Source organism: Monopterus albus, unplaced genomic scaffold (assembly GCF_001952655.1).
Source record: "Monopterus albus unplaced genomic scaffold, M_albus_1.0 scaffold7.1, whole genome shotgun sequence".
Lineage (NCBI taxonomy): Eukaryota > Metazoa > Chordata > Actinopteri > Synbranchiformes > Synbranchidae > Monopterus > Monopterus albus.
In genome coordinates, this window is record NW_018127887.1 from 2918035 (window position 1) to 2934625 (window position 16591).

The following is a 16591-nucleotide window of genomic DNA, read 5'->3' on the forward strand; positions in this document are numbered from 1 at the left end:
TTTGAAATATCCAATAAATTTCGTTCCACTTCATGATTGTGTCCCACTTGCTGTTGATTCTTCACAAAAAATTACAGTTTTATATCTTTATGTTTGAAGCCTGAAATGTGGCAAAAGGTCGCAAAGTTCAAGGGGGCCGAATACTTTCGCAAGGCACTGTATATAGAGAGATATATATTTATATATAAAATGAGTGTGATTTGAAAAAATAATTTTCCCATGGCACTCAGGCTGTTTGCCTTCATGAAGGAAGAAAATCTCAGTTCTGTCATACCCTCAACTTTTACTAGATCTTCCAACTTTGTGAAGTGACCATGAATCTCTCTCCAACCCAGGATGAGCTTTGCCTCCTTGACACCAGTCTGCTGCAAACCTTTCAGTTCTTTGAAGGAGCCAGTGTTGAGAGCCTGCAGGATTTTCTGCCTGGACTGCTTGATCACAGATGTGTCGAGTTGCGACTCCCAGCTTGTCTCCATTATATTCTCTTTACAGTCTGGACACGCAACCTGGTCTGGAAGCCGTTTCTTCTTGACGCAGACAGACTGTTGATGACTGCAAGCTGCTGAAGATGCTGCAGCTGGGACACTTGTAGGGACTGGACTACAGCCTGCTGCTTATTAGGTTTTGTGGCATCTGATGGATTCCTTTGCAGAGGAGTTGTGTTGTTCTGGAGGACAGACTCCTGGGTGGTACTGGACATTTCTCCAGCAAGCTTATTGAAGAGCAGTCTTGCTCTCCAACTCTCTTTGAGCTCCTGGATCTTCTTGCAAGACTGAGCGATATCTTTCAGCACACCGATTCTATCTTTCTCCTGGCAGCTCATCACCAGCTTCTCCAGAGCTGTTAGTCTGTCCATCACCGACAGTTCAGACAGACTGAAACAGACAACTGTAAAAATGTGCTGAAGGTGCCAAACCATCCCCTTCATTTTTCCTCTCCTTTTTCTGACTTTTATGTGCATCTCTGCTGAATTTACTCTAAAGGGATATCTCATAGCCTGTGAGAACAAAGCCAGTTACAACAGTAGTGCTACAGACCAATTTTAAAATCCGTCACCTGAACACCATATTATTGTGCCAATATTCCGCTTGCAAAGATACATAGTAGATTCTAAAATAATTGTTCAAAGTCATGTGAACAGATTAAGTTCCGTTTGTGGCATTCTCTTCTCTACAGTACGGTCCTCACTGACAGAGTGGGACAGCAGAACAAACACCTGAGACCTACATCAAAGACGGAGACGTGTTTGGGAATGAATGGAGGGGGGCCTGGAAGTCTGAGCTGGGCTCCCCTGTCACAGTGAAGCCAGATAAAAGCAGTCACCTCCCTGCACGAGACATTAACTTAAGAGACTAAACCCCCCCCCCCCCCTCACTTTTTTTTTTTCCCACCCCCAACCCTACCACCTCCCTCCATCCTGCTGGGCTCCAATGGGACTGTTATTCCCTGCGCAGACTGTCAGTAGCACTCAATTGTCACGTCCAGTCTCCAGTCTTTGTGGGCAGACACTGCCACACCGAGGTGTGCAAACAACTTGCCCCTGAAAACTGCAGACATGTATGGCTCGACTCAGAATGCTAAACAAGGGCAATACTAGAAGTCAAAGTACTGTCTTGTATCTAATTTCTCTTTCTCAACAGAGCTGAAACAAAGCAACTGGTCCTTTATGCCGTTAAAAAAAAGACCAAGGCTATGCAAAACATTTTACTAGCAATGACGCAATAATCTACCCATAATCTGTGACAGCTGAAATTTAAAATCTTGAACAGTGAAGAACTACATCTTAATAATCACAGGACAGAGAAATAATTGTGCAACGTACACAAGAATCAACTTTATTCCTGCCACCGGGAACATTTGGCTTTCACAGGATTAAGAAACTTCTCTTTAACCCAATTCAGTTAACATTTATTAAGAGCTTTACAGTAAAAGGTACTGTGAACAACACTGGTGAGCAATGAACAGAGTGAAATGGGGAAAAAAAACCACCATAAAACCATCAGCCTAACATAACTGAAGAAACCCATCTTTTGTCCTCTTGTTTTTCTGCAACTCTGTGGGAGAAAAAAAATAGATTGGTTTATTATTGACCAAATGATTAAAATAAGGCTGTTAATGTTCTGAGTAGTCATTTTTAGCTTGTGTGTATTCTCAGTTTCATAAAGTATGCTAAATAATTGCTACATCAAGTTTAATAATAATAACAATAATAATACTGTTAGGTATTTTTAGTCAGATAGATACTTTATGTATTAGAAATGTTTAGTGGAGATAGGATGTCTAGTTAGACTGTTAAATGCTTAGTCATGCTTATGAGTTTCTACAGGGTACATCTGGTCAAGGATAACTAGAGAGCAGAGTTGATGACTGTCAGCAGACAGGATGGTTAATATTATTATTATTATGACGTGTATAACTGTAGCCTTAGCTATAATATGTTCTTATGTTTAAGTCACGACATGTACTAGAGGTCTGTGAGAATGTTTTTAGTTACACACCACTTAATCAACAGACACACACACATTGATTTGCTTCATGTTTTGACTACTGCTATGACCAGCTGCAAAGCTGGTAACAGAGACGTCTCGGTTGACGTTTCTGTGTAGGATGGGGCTAGCCCAACCGAGGAGATATAATGTATAGGCCTGGTGGGTTCAGGGTCTTTCATCTTACATCTGCCTGCGAGCAGTTTGGAGGTGCAAGATGCCTGAGGGTGTATTGTTAATTTTTACCTGTGTTCATGGAATAAATCAGCACTGTTTTGAAGTTACTTGGACTGTCTCATCTCTTAGAGTTAGCAATGGTAATAAGAACCATATCCTGCAATACTAATTATGATTATTTACAGCTCAAATTCCTTTGAATTAGAGGACAGAACATACGTCATGCATACACTGGTTTGGCAGCAGTACTGCAAGATGCCATCTGTATAGCTTTATAATGACAATAGAATAATATTCACTATAAGCAAAGACTGTATGATGAAAACATGATCAACAGACATACATCTAAGAGCTTCTCAGTGATGGAGGGACGTCACAGCCCAGATATGCACCGTTGATATAAGAATAGTGGAGTAAAGCCCTGAAGCATGGATCCTGGAAAGACATTTATAGTACTTAATAGTCAGAATGTACTGTATAGCAACACTAGACTCAACAAAAACATCTTAGAAAACCTAGGATTAAACTTAATGTTTTGTCACTTACCCTAATGAGAACATGGGGGTTTCCAACCACTAACAGCAGGGCTTTGGCACGACTGACTGCCACGTTGAAACGCTTGGGATTGGCCAGAAAGCCGAGTGTGCTTTCCAAATCGTCAATCTGGACTGATTCATTAGAGCGCACCTATATTATAAGAGAATGGAATAAACTGAGAAATTCCCATTATATAGAATAAACTGCTGAAAAAACTTAGAAGGCATCTGGACTCAGTCGTTAAAGGACATTGTTGACCATCAAAGGACTGCAACACCACCCAGTGGGATAAATACCTCCTGCTCACCACCAGTCAGACAGAACTGATGAAACCTCTTGGATGAGAGGTGACACGTCTCTACCTAAAACTTGTTCCTTCACTTACCCAAAATGTTTTTGCCTACCGTAGACAAGATGATGACCAGAAACTCTCGTCCCTGGAACTCCTCCACAGAGCCCACTTTGACGTCAGAAAGGCCAACTTTACCTAGCAGCAGTCGAATCTTCTCACACTGGAGATTCATAGGAAACAAGGACACTTCAGAGCATAACATATGTAAAGCTGACCAACTACATGCTTAAAAGCCATTTACACTACATCGGGGTAAAATTTTAAATCACATTTGTTTTTGTTGGGTGGGTTTTTTTTGCATTCTACTAAAGACAAAAAAAAAAAATCATTACTCAGCTCGACTGTGCAAGCTTACTTGTTTCTTGTAGGGAGAAATGATGCCAATGTCAGAGGCATCCACCGGGTTGTAGAGCTTCTTGGCCAGCTGGCAGCAGTAGAACATGACCTGTACAGCCTCCACTGGGTTGAACCATGATGGGTTGTGACATTCCCTCATTTCTCTGCCCTAAAGCAGAGTAAAATCATAGGATAATATCTGGCAGCTGAATATCCTGGTACACATTATGATGCCCACAAAGATCAGCTGCAATTATTAACCCGGTAACTCAGTGCTGATGCAATCTGTGAAACAGAATAAGCCTGATTCTACACCATGTGAGAGGGGTTAAGAGCACATGTATATTTCTTACAAGTCTTCATTACCCTGATACCATGAAAGAGGAGAGGGAAGCCTTTTTTGGGCAGGCGTGTCCATTCACAGAGGTAGTTTACTATGTCCCTGGGGGCTTTAAAACACAGTTCCTCCTGGTAAAATAGCCTGGAAGGCAGTGTGAGCAAGACCTCATGAGAACGGTAGTTGTAGATCAACTTAGTCACCTGTAGTAATGAAAAAAAAAGTTATTCATTATACATACAGCACACGTAGGTGTTCTCCAGTATATTCCTCTATGAGCTCAACAATAGTATTAAAATAAATTCATTATACCAATGGAACAGTAATTTCAGAATAAAAATGGCTAAATATGCTACATCAGATGTCATGCAGCACAGCAGCTGCATGAAAATCAATGTGATACTTTGAAATAACACCTTAAAAAAAAAGCTATAAAAAAAAAACATTTTATTTCAAGATTTTTTATTTGCCATTTATACATAAACACACAGTCTAGGCATATAGGAATTCTTTGTGTATGCAGTTCACCAACCAGTTTAGGGTTGTACCCAGAGTCCTGTCTGGAATACAGTGGGTTGGCCATCAACCTCTCCAACAAAGACACCCCAAGGCCAAAGGCATTGGCCAGCTTGGATTTCACTATTGGACCCAACTGAAAGGGGTCTCCAGCCAGTACTATCTAAAGACACAAGGGTAAAAAAAAAGTTATGTATCATAAAGATCAGGCAAGTCACTCTTTTTGAAAAACAGTGGCCATTAAGATCTGAATGTAGTCTGTGTGTATTATGCTGGCCTGTCCATCTCTCTCGGACACAAAGCAAATGGGGATCAGAGTCTCTGGCTCTGTGGCCTGACCAGCTTCATCCAGGAACACATGGGTAAAATGCCCCACTCTGGAGAAACACAAACCAGTTAGTATACTGATCTAAACTGGGAAAGAAAGTGTTAACTTCCTCTATTTGCCATATACTATAACCCAAGCCTTACTGTAGTCCTAGATTATAGAACAAGCCAGCGCTGGAGCAGGTGCAAACCACAATCCTGTGAAAAGAGGCATGGCGGATGTCCTCTCCTGCCTTCGAGTATGACCTCAGCACTTCTGGGATGGTCTGGGGTGGGTCACATTAGCAAGGCATCAAAGTTTTAGATAATAAATCCATACACCAAAAGCAGATGCAGACAAAGCATCACAGGAAAACATCCATTATTTAAAAAAAATGACACCTGTACCTCCCAGTCTGGTGGCAATGTTAACTATACAGACCTTACTGCACACAGGAGCCTGCCTATTTTCCCTCTCATCATACACACTGGAAACTAAGTTATCTGTAGCCTGAACAGGGAATTTCTTCCTCCGATGCTGTTCAGTACCTCCTCTTGTCTATAGGATGCGTTGACACGGGCAAAACTTGCAGCATGCAAGAAGCCACTGTCATGTAGACGAATGCAGATGAGGTCGGCAGCACTGTTGGAAGGCGTACATACAAGTATCCGACTACTGGGAAGAAAGTGGTAAACCTAGATGTGGAAACACTTCATGAAGTCACTCAAGAAAAAAAACCAGAAATGGAGAATGCTTGGCAGGCATAAGACCTAATGCTGACATGGTCACACTACTGAAGATAAATTGACAAGTCTTAAATTGCTTTGTTTTCATACTACTTTGTTTTCCTTATCCACAATAACATGAGACTTATATTTTAGTTTGATAAACTCTGATAGTAAATCCAATATTTCTAACCTATAATTTGTTGGATGTATTTGTTTAGGAATACATTATTTTACAATAACCTTAGACCAAAAACCCAACAGTCTTAAAGTCAGGACTGATATTACTACAGATTATAGTTAAAATAAAGTGCGTTGTCCCAGTTAGATTGTCCTCTTAATCCCTAATTAAGAAGTATACTGTATAGTGCTTATGTGTATGTACCTGTAGTATGGCCTCTATGAGGGTGATTGTCTTTCCTGTGCCTGGAGGTCCAAATAGCACATAGGGAATTGGCCGACACTCTCCTGCCAGAATCCTCTTCACTGCCTCCCTCTGAGCGGGGTTTAGGTCGGGGTTAAAAAAGTGCCCTTTGCTAGGAATGGGTTTAGATGGCACTTGACCATCTAGAAGCAATTACACATTTGTTATTTATGCTCTCAATTGTGGCATGCAGCGGTAAGGCTTGTATGAAACTGGAAATCAAATACCTGTACCTTTAGTCTGTGTGGCCTTTGACTTCATGCCACCGGAAATGCTCGATATCTTTTCGTCTTGCACAGCTGGAGCCTGGATTTCAGATACAATCACATTTAATCAAAAGTTAGACTTAATGACGATGTATTTTATTTTTGTTTTTCACCTCATTGTTCTCCATGCTTTTGTTTTGTTCTGGCTCCTCGATCCACTTTCCTGTCCACTGAGGGGTCTGAAGAGTCACTCTAGAGGGGAAGAGAACTGCACAACAATGTGAAAGTGACAGCTATTAGTTTTACTGGATTGCTTTTAAAAGAAACCATCATAAAATGTTTGTAAGGTCTTCAGATTAAAAACCAGAAATGCAATTCTCTTTCTGAAAGGTAAACTAAGCAGGCAGTGTAAACTGTACAGTGTAGAGCTATCAAAAATGTCATATAAGGTCAAGGTCAACTTTACTGTCCCCCAAGGGAAATCTGTCTTGGCCATGGTGCTACAGTTTGTTACAATATGTATCAGACAACATACTGTCCATAAAACATTAGACAATGATACCAACACTAAAAACACTTGACAGTACAGTACTATCAAAGATACAGTTTACACTTTAGGCACCCCTTGATAAATAACAGATTTTGGTGATTTTTTATTTGAACAGATGTTAACACAGTTTCTCTTGGAAATGGAATAAATGCACAATATTTTCAGCAAACAGTGATGCATAGTTACTTCTTATGCCATAAATTGAACAAAAATAAAAACATTATTATGGCATGGTGCAAAAGTTTGGGCACCCTACACAATCAGTACTTAGTAACACCTCCTCTGGCAGATATCACAGCTTGCAAACACTTTTCATAGCCAGCTAAAAGTCTTTCAATTCTTGTACGTGGGATCTTCTCCCATTCTTCCTTGCAAAAGGCTTCTAGTTCTGTAATATTCTGTGGTCGTCTTGCATGCACAGCTCTTTTAAGATCTACCCACAAATTTCCAATGATGTTTAAATCAGGGGACTGTGATGGCCATTCCAAAACCTTCAGCCTGCGTCTCTTGAGGTATTCCATAGTGGATTTCGAGGTATGTTTAGGATCATGGTCCTGTTGTAGAAGCCATCCTCTTTTCAGCTTCAGCTTTTTTACAGATGGTGTGATGTTTGCTTCCAGAATTTGCTGGTATTTAGTGGAATCCATTCTTCCCTCCACCCGTGCAATGTTTCCTGTGCCACTGGCTGCAACACAACCCCAGAGCATGATAGATCCACCCCCATGCTTAATAGTTGGCAAGGTGTTCTTTTCATGAAATGCTGCTCCTTTTTTTCTCCAAACATGCCTTTGCTGATTGTGTCCAAAGAGTTCTATTTTAACTGCATCAGGCCACAGCACTTGTTTCCAAAACGCATCAGGCTTCTGTAGATGTCCTGTTGCATACTTCAGACGTTGGATTATATGATGGGGACGCAGGTAAGGTTTTCTTCTGCTGACTCTTCCATGAAGGCCTTGTCTGTGCAAGCATCGCTGCACAGTGGAACGGTGCACCACCACTCCTGAGTCTGCTAAATCTTCCTGCAGGTTTTTTGCAGTCAAATGGGGGTTTTGATTTGTCTTTCTGACCAGCATACGAGCAGTTCTGTCCGAGAGTTTTCTTGGTCTTCCAGATCTCATCTTGACCTCCACAGTTCCCCTGATCTGCCATCTCTTAATTACATTTCTTACTGTGGAAACTGCAAGCTGACAACGCTTTGCTATCTTCTTGTAGCCTTCTCCTGCATTGTGGGCATCAATAACTTTCATTTTCAGGGTCTTACACAGCTGCTTAGAGGAACCCATGGTTGCTGGGTGTCCGCAAGTGTGTGCACAAGGTTTGAAGAGTCAAAGTATTTGTACAGCTTTGAAATTGGCATTTACCAATGACAGCTGTTGCTGTGCATCAGATCTAACGAGCTGATTAAGGTCTGAAACCTTGTGAGAGACTTTGAGACTCTGGAACTCTTAGGGTGCCCAAACTTTTGCACCATGCCATAATAATGTTTTTATTTTTTATTTTTGTTCAATTTATGGCATAAGAAGTAACTATGCATCACTGTTTGCTGAAAATATTGTGCATTTATTCCATTTCCAAGAGAAACTGTGTTAACATCTGTTCAAATAAAAAATCACCAAAATCTGTTATTTATCAAGGGGTGCCTAAACTTTTGCATGAGACTGTATGTATTGCCAAAGATCCGTATACTGAAATATTTGTATTTTGTTTCAGCGACTTAATAGAGGCTGGGACAAGCGACAGCTTCGGGTGATTTGATTTCCACTTTGGCTTTCCCCAAGTCTTCTGCCTGAAGGTAACAGTTCATACTCAAGAGCATGCTGCAGGTCTGCCCAGTTTTTTTAGTTTGTTTTATGACAGCTTTCTCATAAAGCTCTGTATAGATTTGTGTTCCTTGAGTCCTGTAATGTTCATGGATGTTCTGTGCATACTTACCAATCTACTTTTCAGCTGGAATGTTAGGTTGCTGAACCATGCTCTAATACTATATCTGATTATGCCTTTTTGGTTGTCAAAATTATTCTAATCAACTAAGCAAGCATATACTACTGGCAAAGTCAAATGTGATATTTAATTCATCCCTGGAGGCAATTCTCTTTGTTACTTCCCCTCACTATGGCAGAAAGGGTGAGAGAAGATACAAACAGCACCATCTGGGGCCAAATCTGTGTCGTTGTCAATGTGTGTCCTCCAAATAAATGATGGTTTATCAATATAGCTCATTACTTTACCACTGAAATAAAGACCACCTCATGTTCACATCTTTCTTAAATTTAAGCTCTAATAGAAATGTCAAACCATCGAAGTATACACCGTATTTATAAGGAATGGACTGTTTTTTTTTTTATTTAAATATAATTTCAGAATTGACTCATTTGAAAATTATAAATCTGTAAAATGTCAAGAAATGTATGTTATAAAGGCAAAGCAATTTGAATAAACCTTGACTTACTCTCCCCAAAAGGTTTCGTCTGGTCAAGTGCTTTGTGACACCGTCTCATGGTCACTCTGAAAATGCAAACAATACTTGTAGTACCAAACTCAATTGGAGCATTTAGGACACATTATATCCCATTGAAATATAAATGCATCACTGAGGTGATATTAAGATTCCTTTCTCACGTGTTGTAACAGAACTCAACATCAAGCGGCTCTCCAATGTAGCTGTGCAGAAATTCAGAGTTCACTTTCAAACTCACATCCTCATCATTGATCTGTGTCAAAGCAAAGCATTAGATTCAAAGAGCATTTATTTTCATTTAACAGAACATAAAAGATGCTTTGAGTATGAGAAATCTCTGCACCTCTGCAACATAACTAATGCATTCCAACACAACACCTTCCCTCAGTGGCTTCTTCAACAGTATTTTGTCACCTGTAGAGATTTGTCAAGACTTTTGTTACATAAAAAAATAAACATCAACCTTTCCAATGACTCACCAATAATTAACAAAGACACATCCCTCACCTTTATTGAGGTGAGGTCTGCTTTCACCCAACCCAAGGATCTCAAGGTGCAGGTAGGTGGCTCCTTTCCTGAGAAGGGCTCCAATGATTGTGAATTCTCTCAGTTCCTTCTCTGCATGCAGCTCTTCCAGCCAGAGAAGGGCTGAGAAACGTGAACGCAAATTGGATGGTGACAGCACCTGAGGAAGCAAATACAGGAGAAGGAAACGTGAAAACTGCAGTCAACAACAGTAGACTAAAAATAAATACTGCATACCGTGACTCGTCCATTTTCATACAGTATGAAATCAAAGGGTATAAATATAACTATAACTTAAACTTATGAAAGGCTCTTGCACTCACACACCCACAAACGTACATACACAGCTCCCATTCATAGACAATGCACAACACACACTTCAAATGACAAACCTGACATTTGCAGGCAAAACACATTAGCAAACATATTATTCTAATCAAACATAAAAATTTGCTAGGTAATGTCACATGTTAGATACTAATGTTAGTTGTGACAATGATAATTTTGCAAATGGAAGAGCACTGAATTACCATACCATACCAACTTTATTTATAAAGCACTGAAACAACCGAGACGGACCAAAGCGCTGTACAGTGTGATTAACAATATACGTTAAAAATAAACAACTTACAAGGACAGATAAAATCAACACCAATATCAGACATCAGTTAATACAGATAAAATCAAAAATAAGATATCAATCAATACAAATAAGATCGCACCATTACAAAACATGTTTAAATGTTTGTTAGCAGACCTGGATAAAAATATCAATTTTCCAATTGTGATACTTATTTGAGTGATTAAACATCAAATCTTGAAATCACAAGATTAATCTTTCCATTTGGATCCTTGAATGATCTCAGTAAACATGTACAAGTGAGCTAAATGTTACTCGTATGCAGAGGCTACTTGTTGTAAATGGTTCACATCAGACTGCATGATGTGTAAAAATGTCTACTTCACTGAAGCAAGTTATTTCAATGTGCACAGAAGAGAGATCATATCTACAAGAGGCGTACACAAGAAAAGACACTGCATACTCATCTGAGCTCTGCATTTGTGTTTTCTTAAGAGATTATCTACAAGATGTGAGGCCATGAAAGTTGACTTAAGAGTGTGTGGATTGTACTTTATCCAGTCTGTCACTGATGGGAAACTGACACTAGCTAACAGCTGTCTACAGATGTCAGGCTGATGTCTTGTCAAGACAATCAGTACAGATGAATCAGACCTTCAGTTTACCTTGTCTGTACTCAAAGCTGAAGTTTGTACTTAGTTGAAGCAACTGACATTGACCGGTCATGTGTAGTGGTATGGAACAGCATTTTTTTAAATATGCACAAAAATGTCAGCTTTAAAAATGGTCCAGGATTTAGACCTAAAGAATTACAGATGCATCAACCTTGGGACACAGTTTTGTAATGACAAAATGTGTTTACAACTTACTCCATAATGTACACAGTACAGTATTTTATCTTAATGGAAACAGCAGCTTTGTTTGTTGAAAGTAAAAGAAATCTAAGTTCCCAAGATAAATTCTGAGAAGCGCTTCACACACCAGTAGATCAGTGACAATATCATGTCCCAGTTGTGACCCAGAAGTTCACTCTTTTTGTTACAAAGTAAGCTTTTTTTTGCCCTGATTTGGGAACTATTAAATTAGTAGACTATTACCCAAAATGCACTACAGATCAACACATCTGTTGTAGAAGCAGCCCTAATCCAACTCTTAATGTACAACTTTTATAATACTATGAAGAGTTAAACTTCATCATGGACATGCTAACCTCTCCTAAGCAGGGCTGAATCACCAGAACATCACTCCCCAACTCCACACAGTCCCTTAGAGCCTGGGGCACTGGGTAATTAGGCAGGAAGTTTGGCAGTTTCCGCCTGGTTAGCCTAGAAGTAGAAAAGGCATTGTCAACAAGATGTGATAACTGAGCACAGGAACAGGGCCAGTAGTAACTAACAGTTACACTGTAATTTTATGCTATGTTAAATTTGTGCATCATCCATTCAACTATTTTATCTAAAAGACAATCATGATCAACTGATTCATTATTTCACTTTATATGAATACTGACAAGTGCAAAGAGACAACCACTTGCATGCAAAAAGTGAAAGTATTAACTTTAAATTCACATGTGCAAAGAGTAAACAGAGTAAAAATGGTTAGTATCTACTATCAAAAAGCAGACAAGCAACACCTTTCAACCTTAATACTCTTCCTCAGGCTTTAATGAAGTCAACACTTTGTATACCTAGGTGGCCCTTTTGGAGTTAAGACAGTGATCACACGAGCAGGTATTGTAGGTACTGTTGAGACTGGACAACTGAAAATGAAGGGCACTGAGAGCTGCAGCAGATTCTCCTCTGTGCTGCACACTGTGACCTCCAGGTGCCTTCCAATGGTGAAAGAAGAGAAATGCAGCAACAGCAGCTCAGCACAGGTTCCCAGGCTCCTGTGCAATATCCCCACACATGGAAATCAGCTCTACAGAGAACATACTAACAAGAGCTTCACAAGGACAGATGATACCTCAATATGTAGACCTCATTTTATATGGCAAGCCATGAAACCCCCCCAAAAAAACCTTTCAAATTCATCTCTAAGATCCATTACTCAAATAACTGCTTCTGTTATTTATACTACTGCCACTACAAGAATTTTAAAAGTAACCTACTTTCCTTGGCAGGCTACTACAACAGACACCCTCTCTCCTGGGGGAATATCCAGCTCTGTTTTCACTCTCCTCACACCAGTGGATTGGATTTTCTCCTTCACTGCTTCACCATTTTCTTTATTTTCATCAACTTGTTCTTCTGAAGACTCAGAGCAGTTCTCAGACCCTGACTGTCGCTTTTCTTTTACGAGCGGTGTGGACCCTTTGACTGTAACCAGGGTGAACTGTTCCATTGAGTCCCAGTCAGCAAAACCACAGCATTTCAACCTCTGTATCTCTGAGCCTTTATTTCTATTATGAGAGGGAAAATGTGTATCAGAAAACTTGGACAAAATACTAATGCCAATCATAAGAACTAAACTGACATTTTATCTAGTGCATTAGTTGAGTTTTACAGTCTGAATGTGAATGTTTTCTTCCTTCTCTGGTCACTCACTGAATCCAGAGCACCAGCTCTCGTTTCTCCCCCATCACCAGATCACCAAACTGGCCATAATCTGTTACATCCAGCCCTTCTTTGTTTTCCAAGATGCTCTGAAGTTTGGTCTCTGGGATAACTGTAGGAGAAGTATTTCTACTGCAAGAATAATTACCAAAATAAATAAATAAATAAATAAAGCATTGCATTTTTGAATTGTCATCCAATATAAAATACAGAAAATATTACTGGCCTTAGATTATGACAAAGGGAGAGATGAATCAATAATTTTAATCACTGTCAAGCAATAAATAACATACATCTTCTGTTCAAGTCTCACAAATAGGAGGGTTTGATGCTTCTTTTTGCCATACATCACAGTAAACTGAATAACATTAGGGATACTGTGACTGGAATTTTACTAGTTTTGACATTTCATATATAAATTGTTGGCACCCCCAAGCTACCAATTAATCTAATTAATTGGTAGCTTAAAAAATAATGAAAATAACTTTTTTGCAGCCCTAATAATATACAAGTCTTTGTACCTAGGAAGACAGGGTGCCATGCACAGGGCCCTCCAATTGAAGTGTGACTGACTGCTCTCCACCATTACCAGGTTGACCAGGTGTCCTGGCAAAGGCTGATAGTTGGCAGGGAGCAGCAGAGAGTCCAGGCTGAAGAACACACTGTCCTCCACCACTCCATTCTGATGATACACACTGGTCACACACACCTGGAGACAGGGGATCATTCAGGGGGAGGGGAGAGGAGTTAAAGTCATTAGATCCACCACTAAACAAGATTTTAATCATGTCCAATTGGATTAGACAGACATAAATTTGCTTTTAAGCATTAACACTTTATCTGAACAAACACTTCATACAAATGAAGTACTAAGAAAAGAACTCAATTTTAATGACTGGGTATAGCCTAAACCGTTCAACAATGTAATTACCTGGTCTAGGCGACAATATCGTAAAGGGGCTACAGAATGAACTTGGGTGGTCCAGTAGGTGGGATTAATAAAATAGTTTGCTTCAACCCAGTCTCCTCTCATTGGTTCATAACCTGAAAGAAAGGAGAGAAAATACACCAAGTGATCCAACAAGCAGGGAAGTTAACATCAGCCTTCAGCCAGCTGGTAATAAATTTTGATGTGGCTGTGAGTATATAATCTATTCAGTCTGTGAACTAATCAAAGATCAACTGTAAAAAAAATATAGCTGGCTGTTAAATCTGTGAAAACTGTTGTCTGGGATTGAAGGGACAATTGTGAGTGTAGGCAACATATGGAGGTAAATACAGAGCGGAACAGTACCTTCCATAAGACTGCTCCCTAAGAAGTATGTAGCCTGGTTTATGTAACCACCATTTCCATCAAATGATGTGACTTTGCCTACTAGAAGCCGCAGCTGCATACTGTCAGCTTCTAAGGAAGCTATTCCTCTACCCTCCCAATCATCTGCACACTTCTCCACCTAAATGACAGGATTACAATACTGCATGTCCAATTTTATGACAACACAACACATTAACTGAAGCAAGGTGCATTAAATATAATTATCAGAGTGGAGCAAAACACAGGTTCCTCACCCTTATAGCTTTCCATCGCCCTTGAGCACGATCTCGTGCAACTATGCAGTTCACGTGGTCCCCTTCTTTAAGTGATGTCCTGCCCGCCACCTCTGCTTTAGTGAAGTAGATTGCACCGTCTATCAAGCCATAGTCAAGGCACAGCTGGGTTACCACGCTGTCCTGCAGACGCTGCATGCACTCCGTGCCTGCCAACATCAAAAATATGGTCAAAACACACGACATCAAACGTGTTAGCGATATGTTGCAACTGTAGTGTTTGACACATAACACACTAAGATTGAGCTGGGTAGGTTGAATCTGATTATACTTTGTAAGAATGGCGCATTCACCTCGTGCCCAAGGGAACGGGCTTTCTCTATACGGCTCTTCTTCCCTCCACAATGGAGAAATCATCTTGGAGTAAATATACTGCAAAGCGGAAAGCATCTGTGCAAATTGGTAAATGAACTTTAGCTAGCTAGCCGCAACAACAAACAAGAAAGACAGAGAAAGAAAATAAATCATTTGAAAAAACGGAAACTCGTTTATCCATACAATTAAGTTCGTCAGTTAACTTGTCAACTGTTAGCTAATAAAATGCGTCAACGCTAGCTAGGAAAATGTTAAGGTACTTGGCTTCCTATTCAATTAAATGTTAGCTAAACGCCGTCATATCTAAGGTTATACCTTGCTGCAAATTGCGGCGTCTATAACTGACAACATTCGGCTATTAAGTGAACAAAATATGTGTGTAACGTTAGTTGTTCTTAAATTACCGTTCTCATCACAAAATTTCAACCACAACTCAGGAGTTCGCCTCCAGACCTGTTTGCCGTTTCGCGCTACGGAGAGATTCACGTTTAGTTTTCGTACATGCGCAGAAGCACCTGCTCGTAGTTATAACAGGGTGCGTTGTTACAAGCCATTGGTGAACCTACCAAAAGTTCAGCGTGGATGCCATGATTCACCAGCCCCCCCTGGTGGTCCACCAAGGCATAGCAGTCCCTGACCATATATTCAATAATGTAATTTCACTGTAGGAATATTTATTACACACATTTTCATGTGTTAATTGTGAATAATCAAATTCATGCAAATATATAACATTTATAAAGGTAAAGGTGTCCTTCAAGATTAAAATAGTGGAATGGTCATGTCAGGGTAACAAATAGTTGAAAACCCCTGAACTAAATTGCAGTGAGCATCTAAGGTAGGATGAGGCAATAGTATACGTTATATTCAAGAGAAGTGTAGGTGTATAACATAAAGGTTGTGAACTGTCAGCTTTAGCTGTCTATTCATTTAAAGCTTGTAATCATGCCTAAAAGCATTACTCAGAGAGTGGCAATGATTAATTAACCTTCTAGCCAAATAGAATCAAGTGTCCTTTTATCTGTTTTGGACTAAATGTAGATGTTTATTTTATGTATTGCTAAACCATGACCATACAATAGCACTTGAGAAGAATAATCCAACAGGCTGAATAGTAGGCTAAGGTTTAGGCTACTTTTATGGAACATACATTATCATTGCAACACAGCTGATTGGTGAGTTATTGACTCTGGTGAGAAACTCCCAGTCTGTAAACTGAGAATTGAGTCACCTGCTAAACAGCATTTGATTCAAGAGCCACAATATCAGAAACAACCCACATGACAACATACAAAGACTTGTTAAAATTATAATGAAATGTGTTCCCTTCTTGCAATAACAAGGTTGTTAACTCATGTTTATAATATGTTTGAACTTTCCACCAGCACCACACTGTTTCTCTTTAAATTGCTAAGGCTTAATAGTGCAGAGTATGTTCAAGGTATTGATAAATGATAACAACAAGGCCAATCTTGAAATGCACCACTTCAAAAGATGTTAAAAATGATTTCATCACAAAGTCCATTCTGGGACTTTTGATCAAATCAGATGATCTAGTTATTAAACTGTTTTACACTCTATTTTATCTTAGCTTCAT

General features: G+C 39.7%; 1 protein-coding gene across 6 annotated transcripts; it reads right to left on the reverse strand.

Moving 5' to 3' along the window:
- Window positions 1-1806: 1806 nt before the first annotated feature.
- Window positions 1807-15529, reverse strand: mov10l1 (Mov10 like RNA helicase 1). 6 transcript variants are annotated; one of them, XM_020624817.1, is made up of 27 exons: window positions 15399-15528; window positions 14973-15051; window positions 14641-14828; window positions 14366-14525; window positions 14003-14115; window positions 13593-13780; window positions 13063-13203; window positions 12627-12917; window positions 12204-12404; window positions 11727-11841; window positions 9919-10096; window positions 9755-9825; window positions 9573-9664; window positions 9403-9458; window positions 6577-6671; window positions 6431-6503; window positions 6159-6340; window positions 5597-5743; window positions 5213-5334; window positions 5019-5118; window positions 4758-4904; window positions 4255-4428; window positions 3908-4057; window positions 3605-3712; window positions 3210-3350; window positions 3007-3098; window positions 1807-2054 (listed from the first exon to the last, which is right to left on the reverse strand). In XM_020624817.1, exons 1-26 carry the CDS (start codon window positions 15405-15407, stop codon window positions 3009-3011), a joined length of 3411 nt encoding a protein of 1136 aa, XP_020480473.1. In that variant the 5' UTR covers window positions 15408-15528; the 3' UTR covers window positions 1807-2054; window positions 3007-3008. The 6 variants fall into 6 exon arrangements, with proteins under 6 accessions (XP_020480473.1, XP_020480456.1, XP_020480464.1 ...); XM_020624800.1 differs by having other exon boundaries at window positions 14973-15069; XM_020624808.1 differs by having other exon boundaries at window positions 14973-15100.
- Between the last annotated feature and the right edge of the window lie 1062 nt (window positions 15530-16591).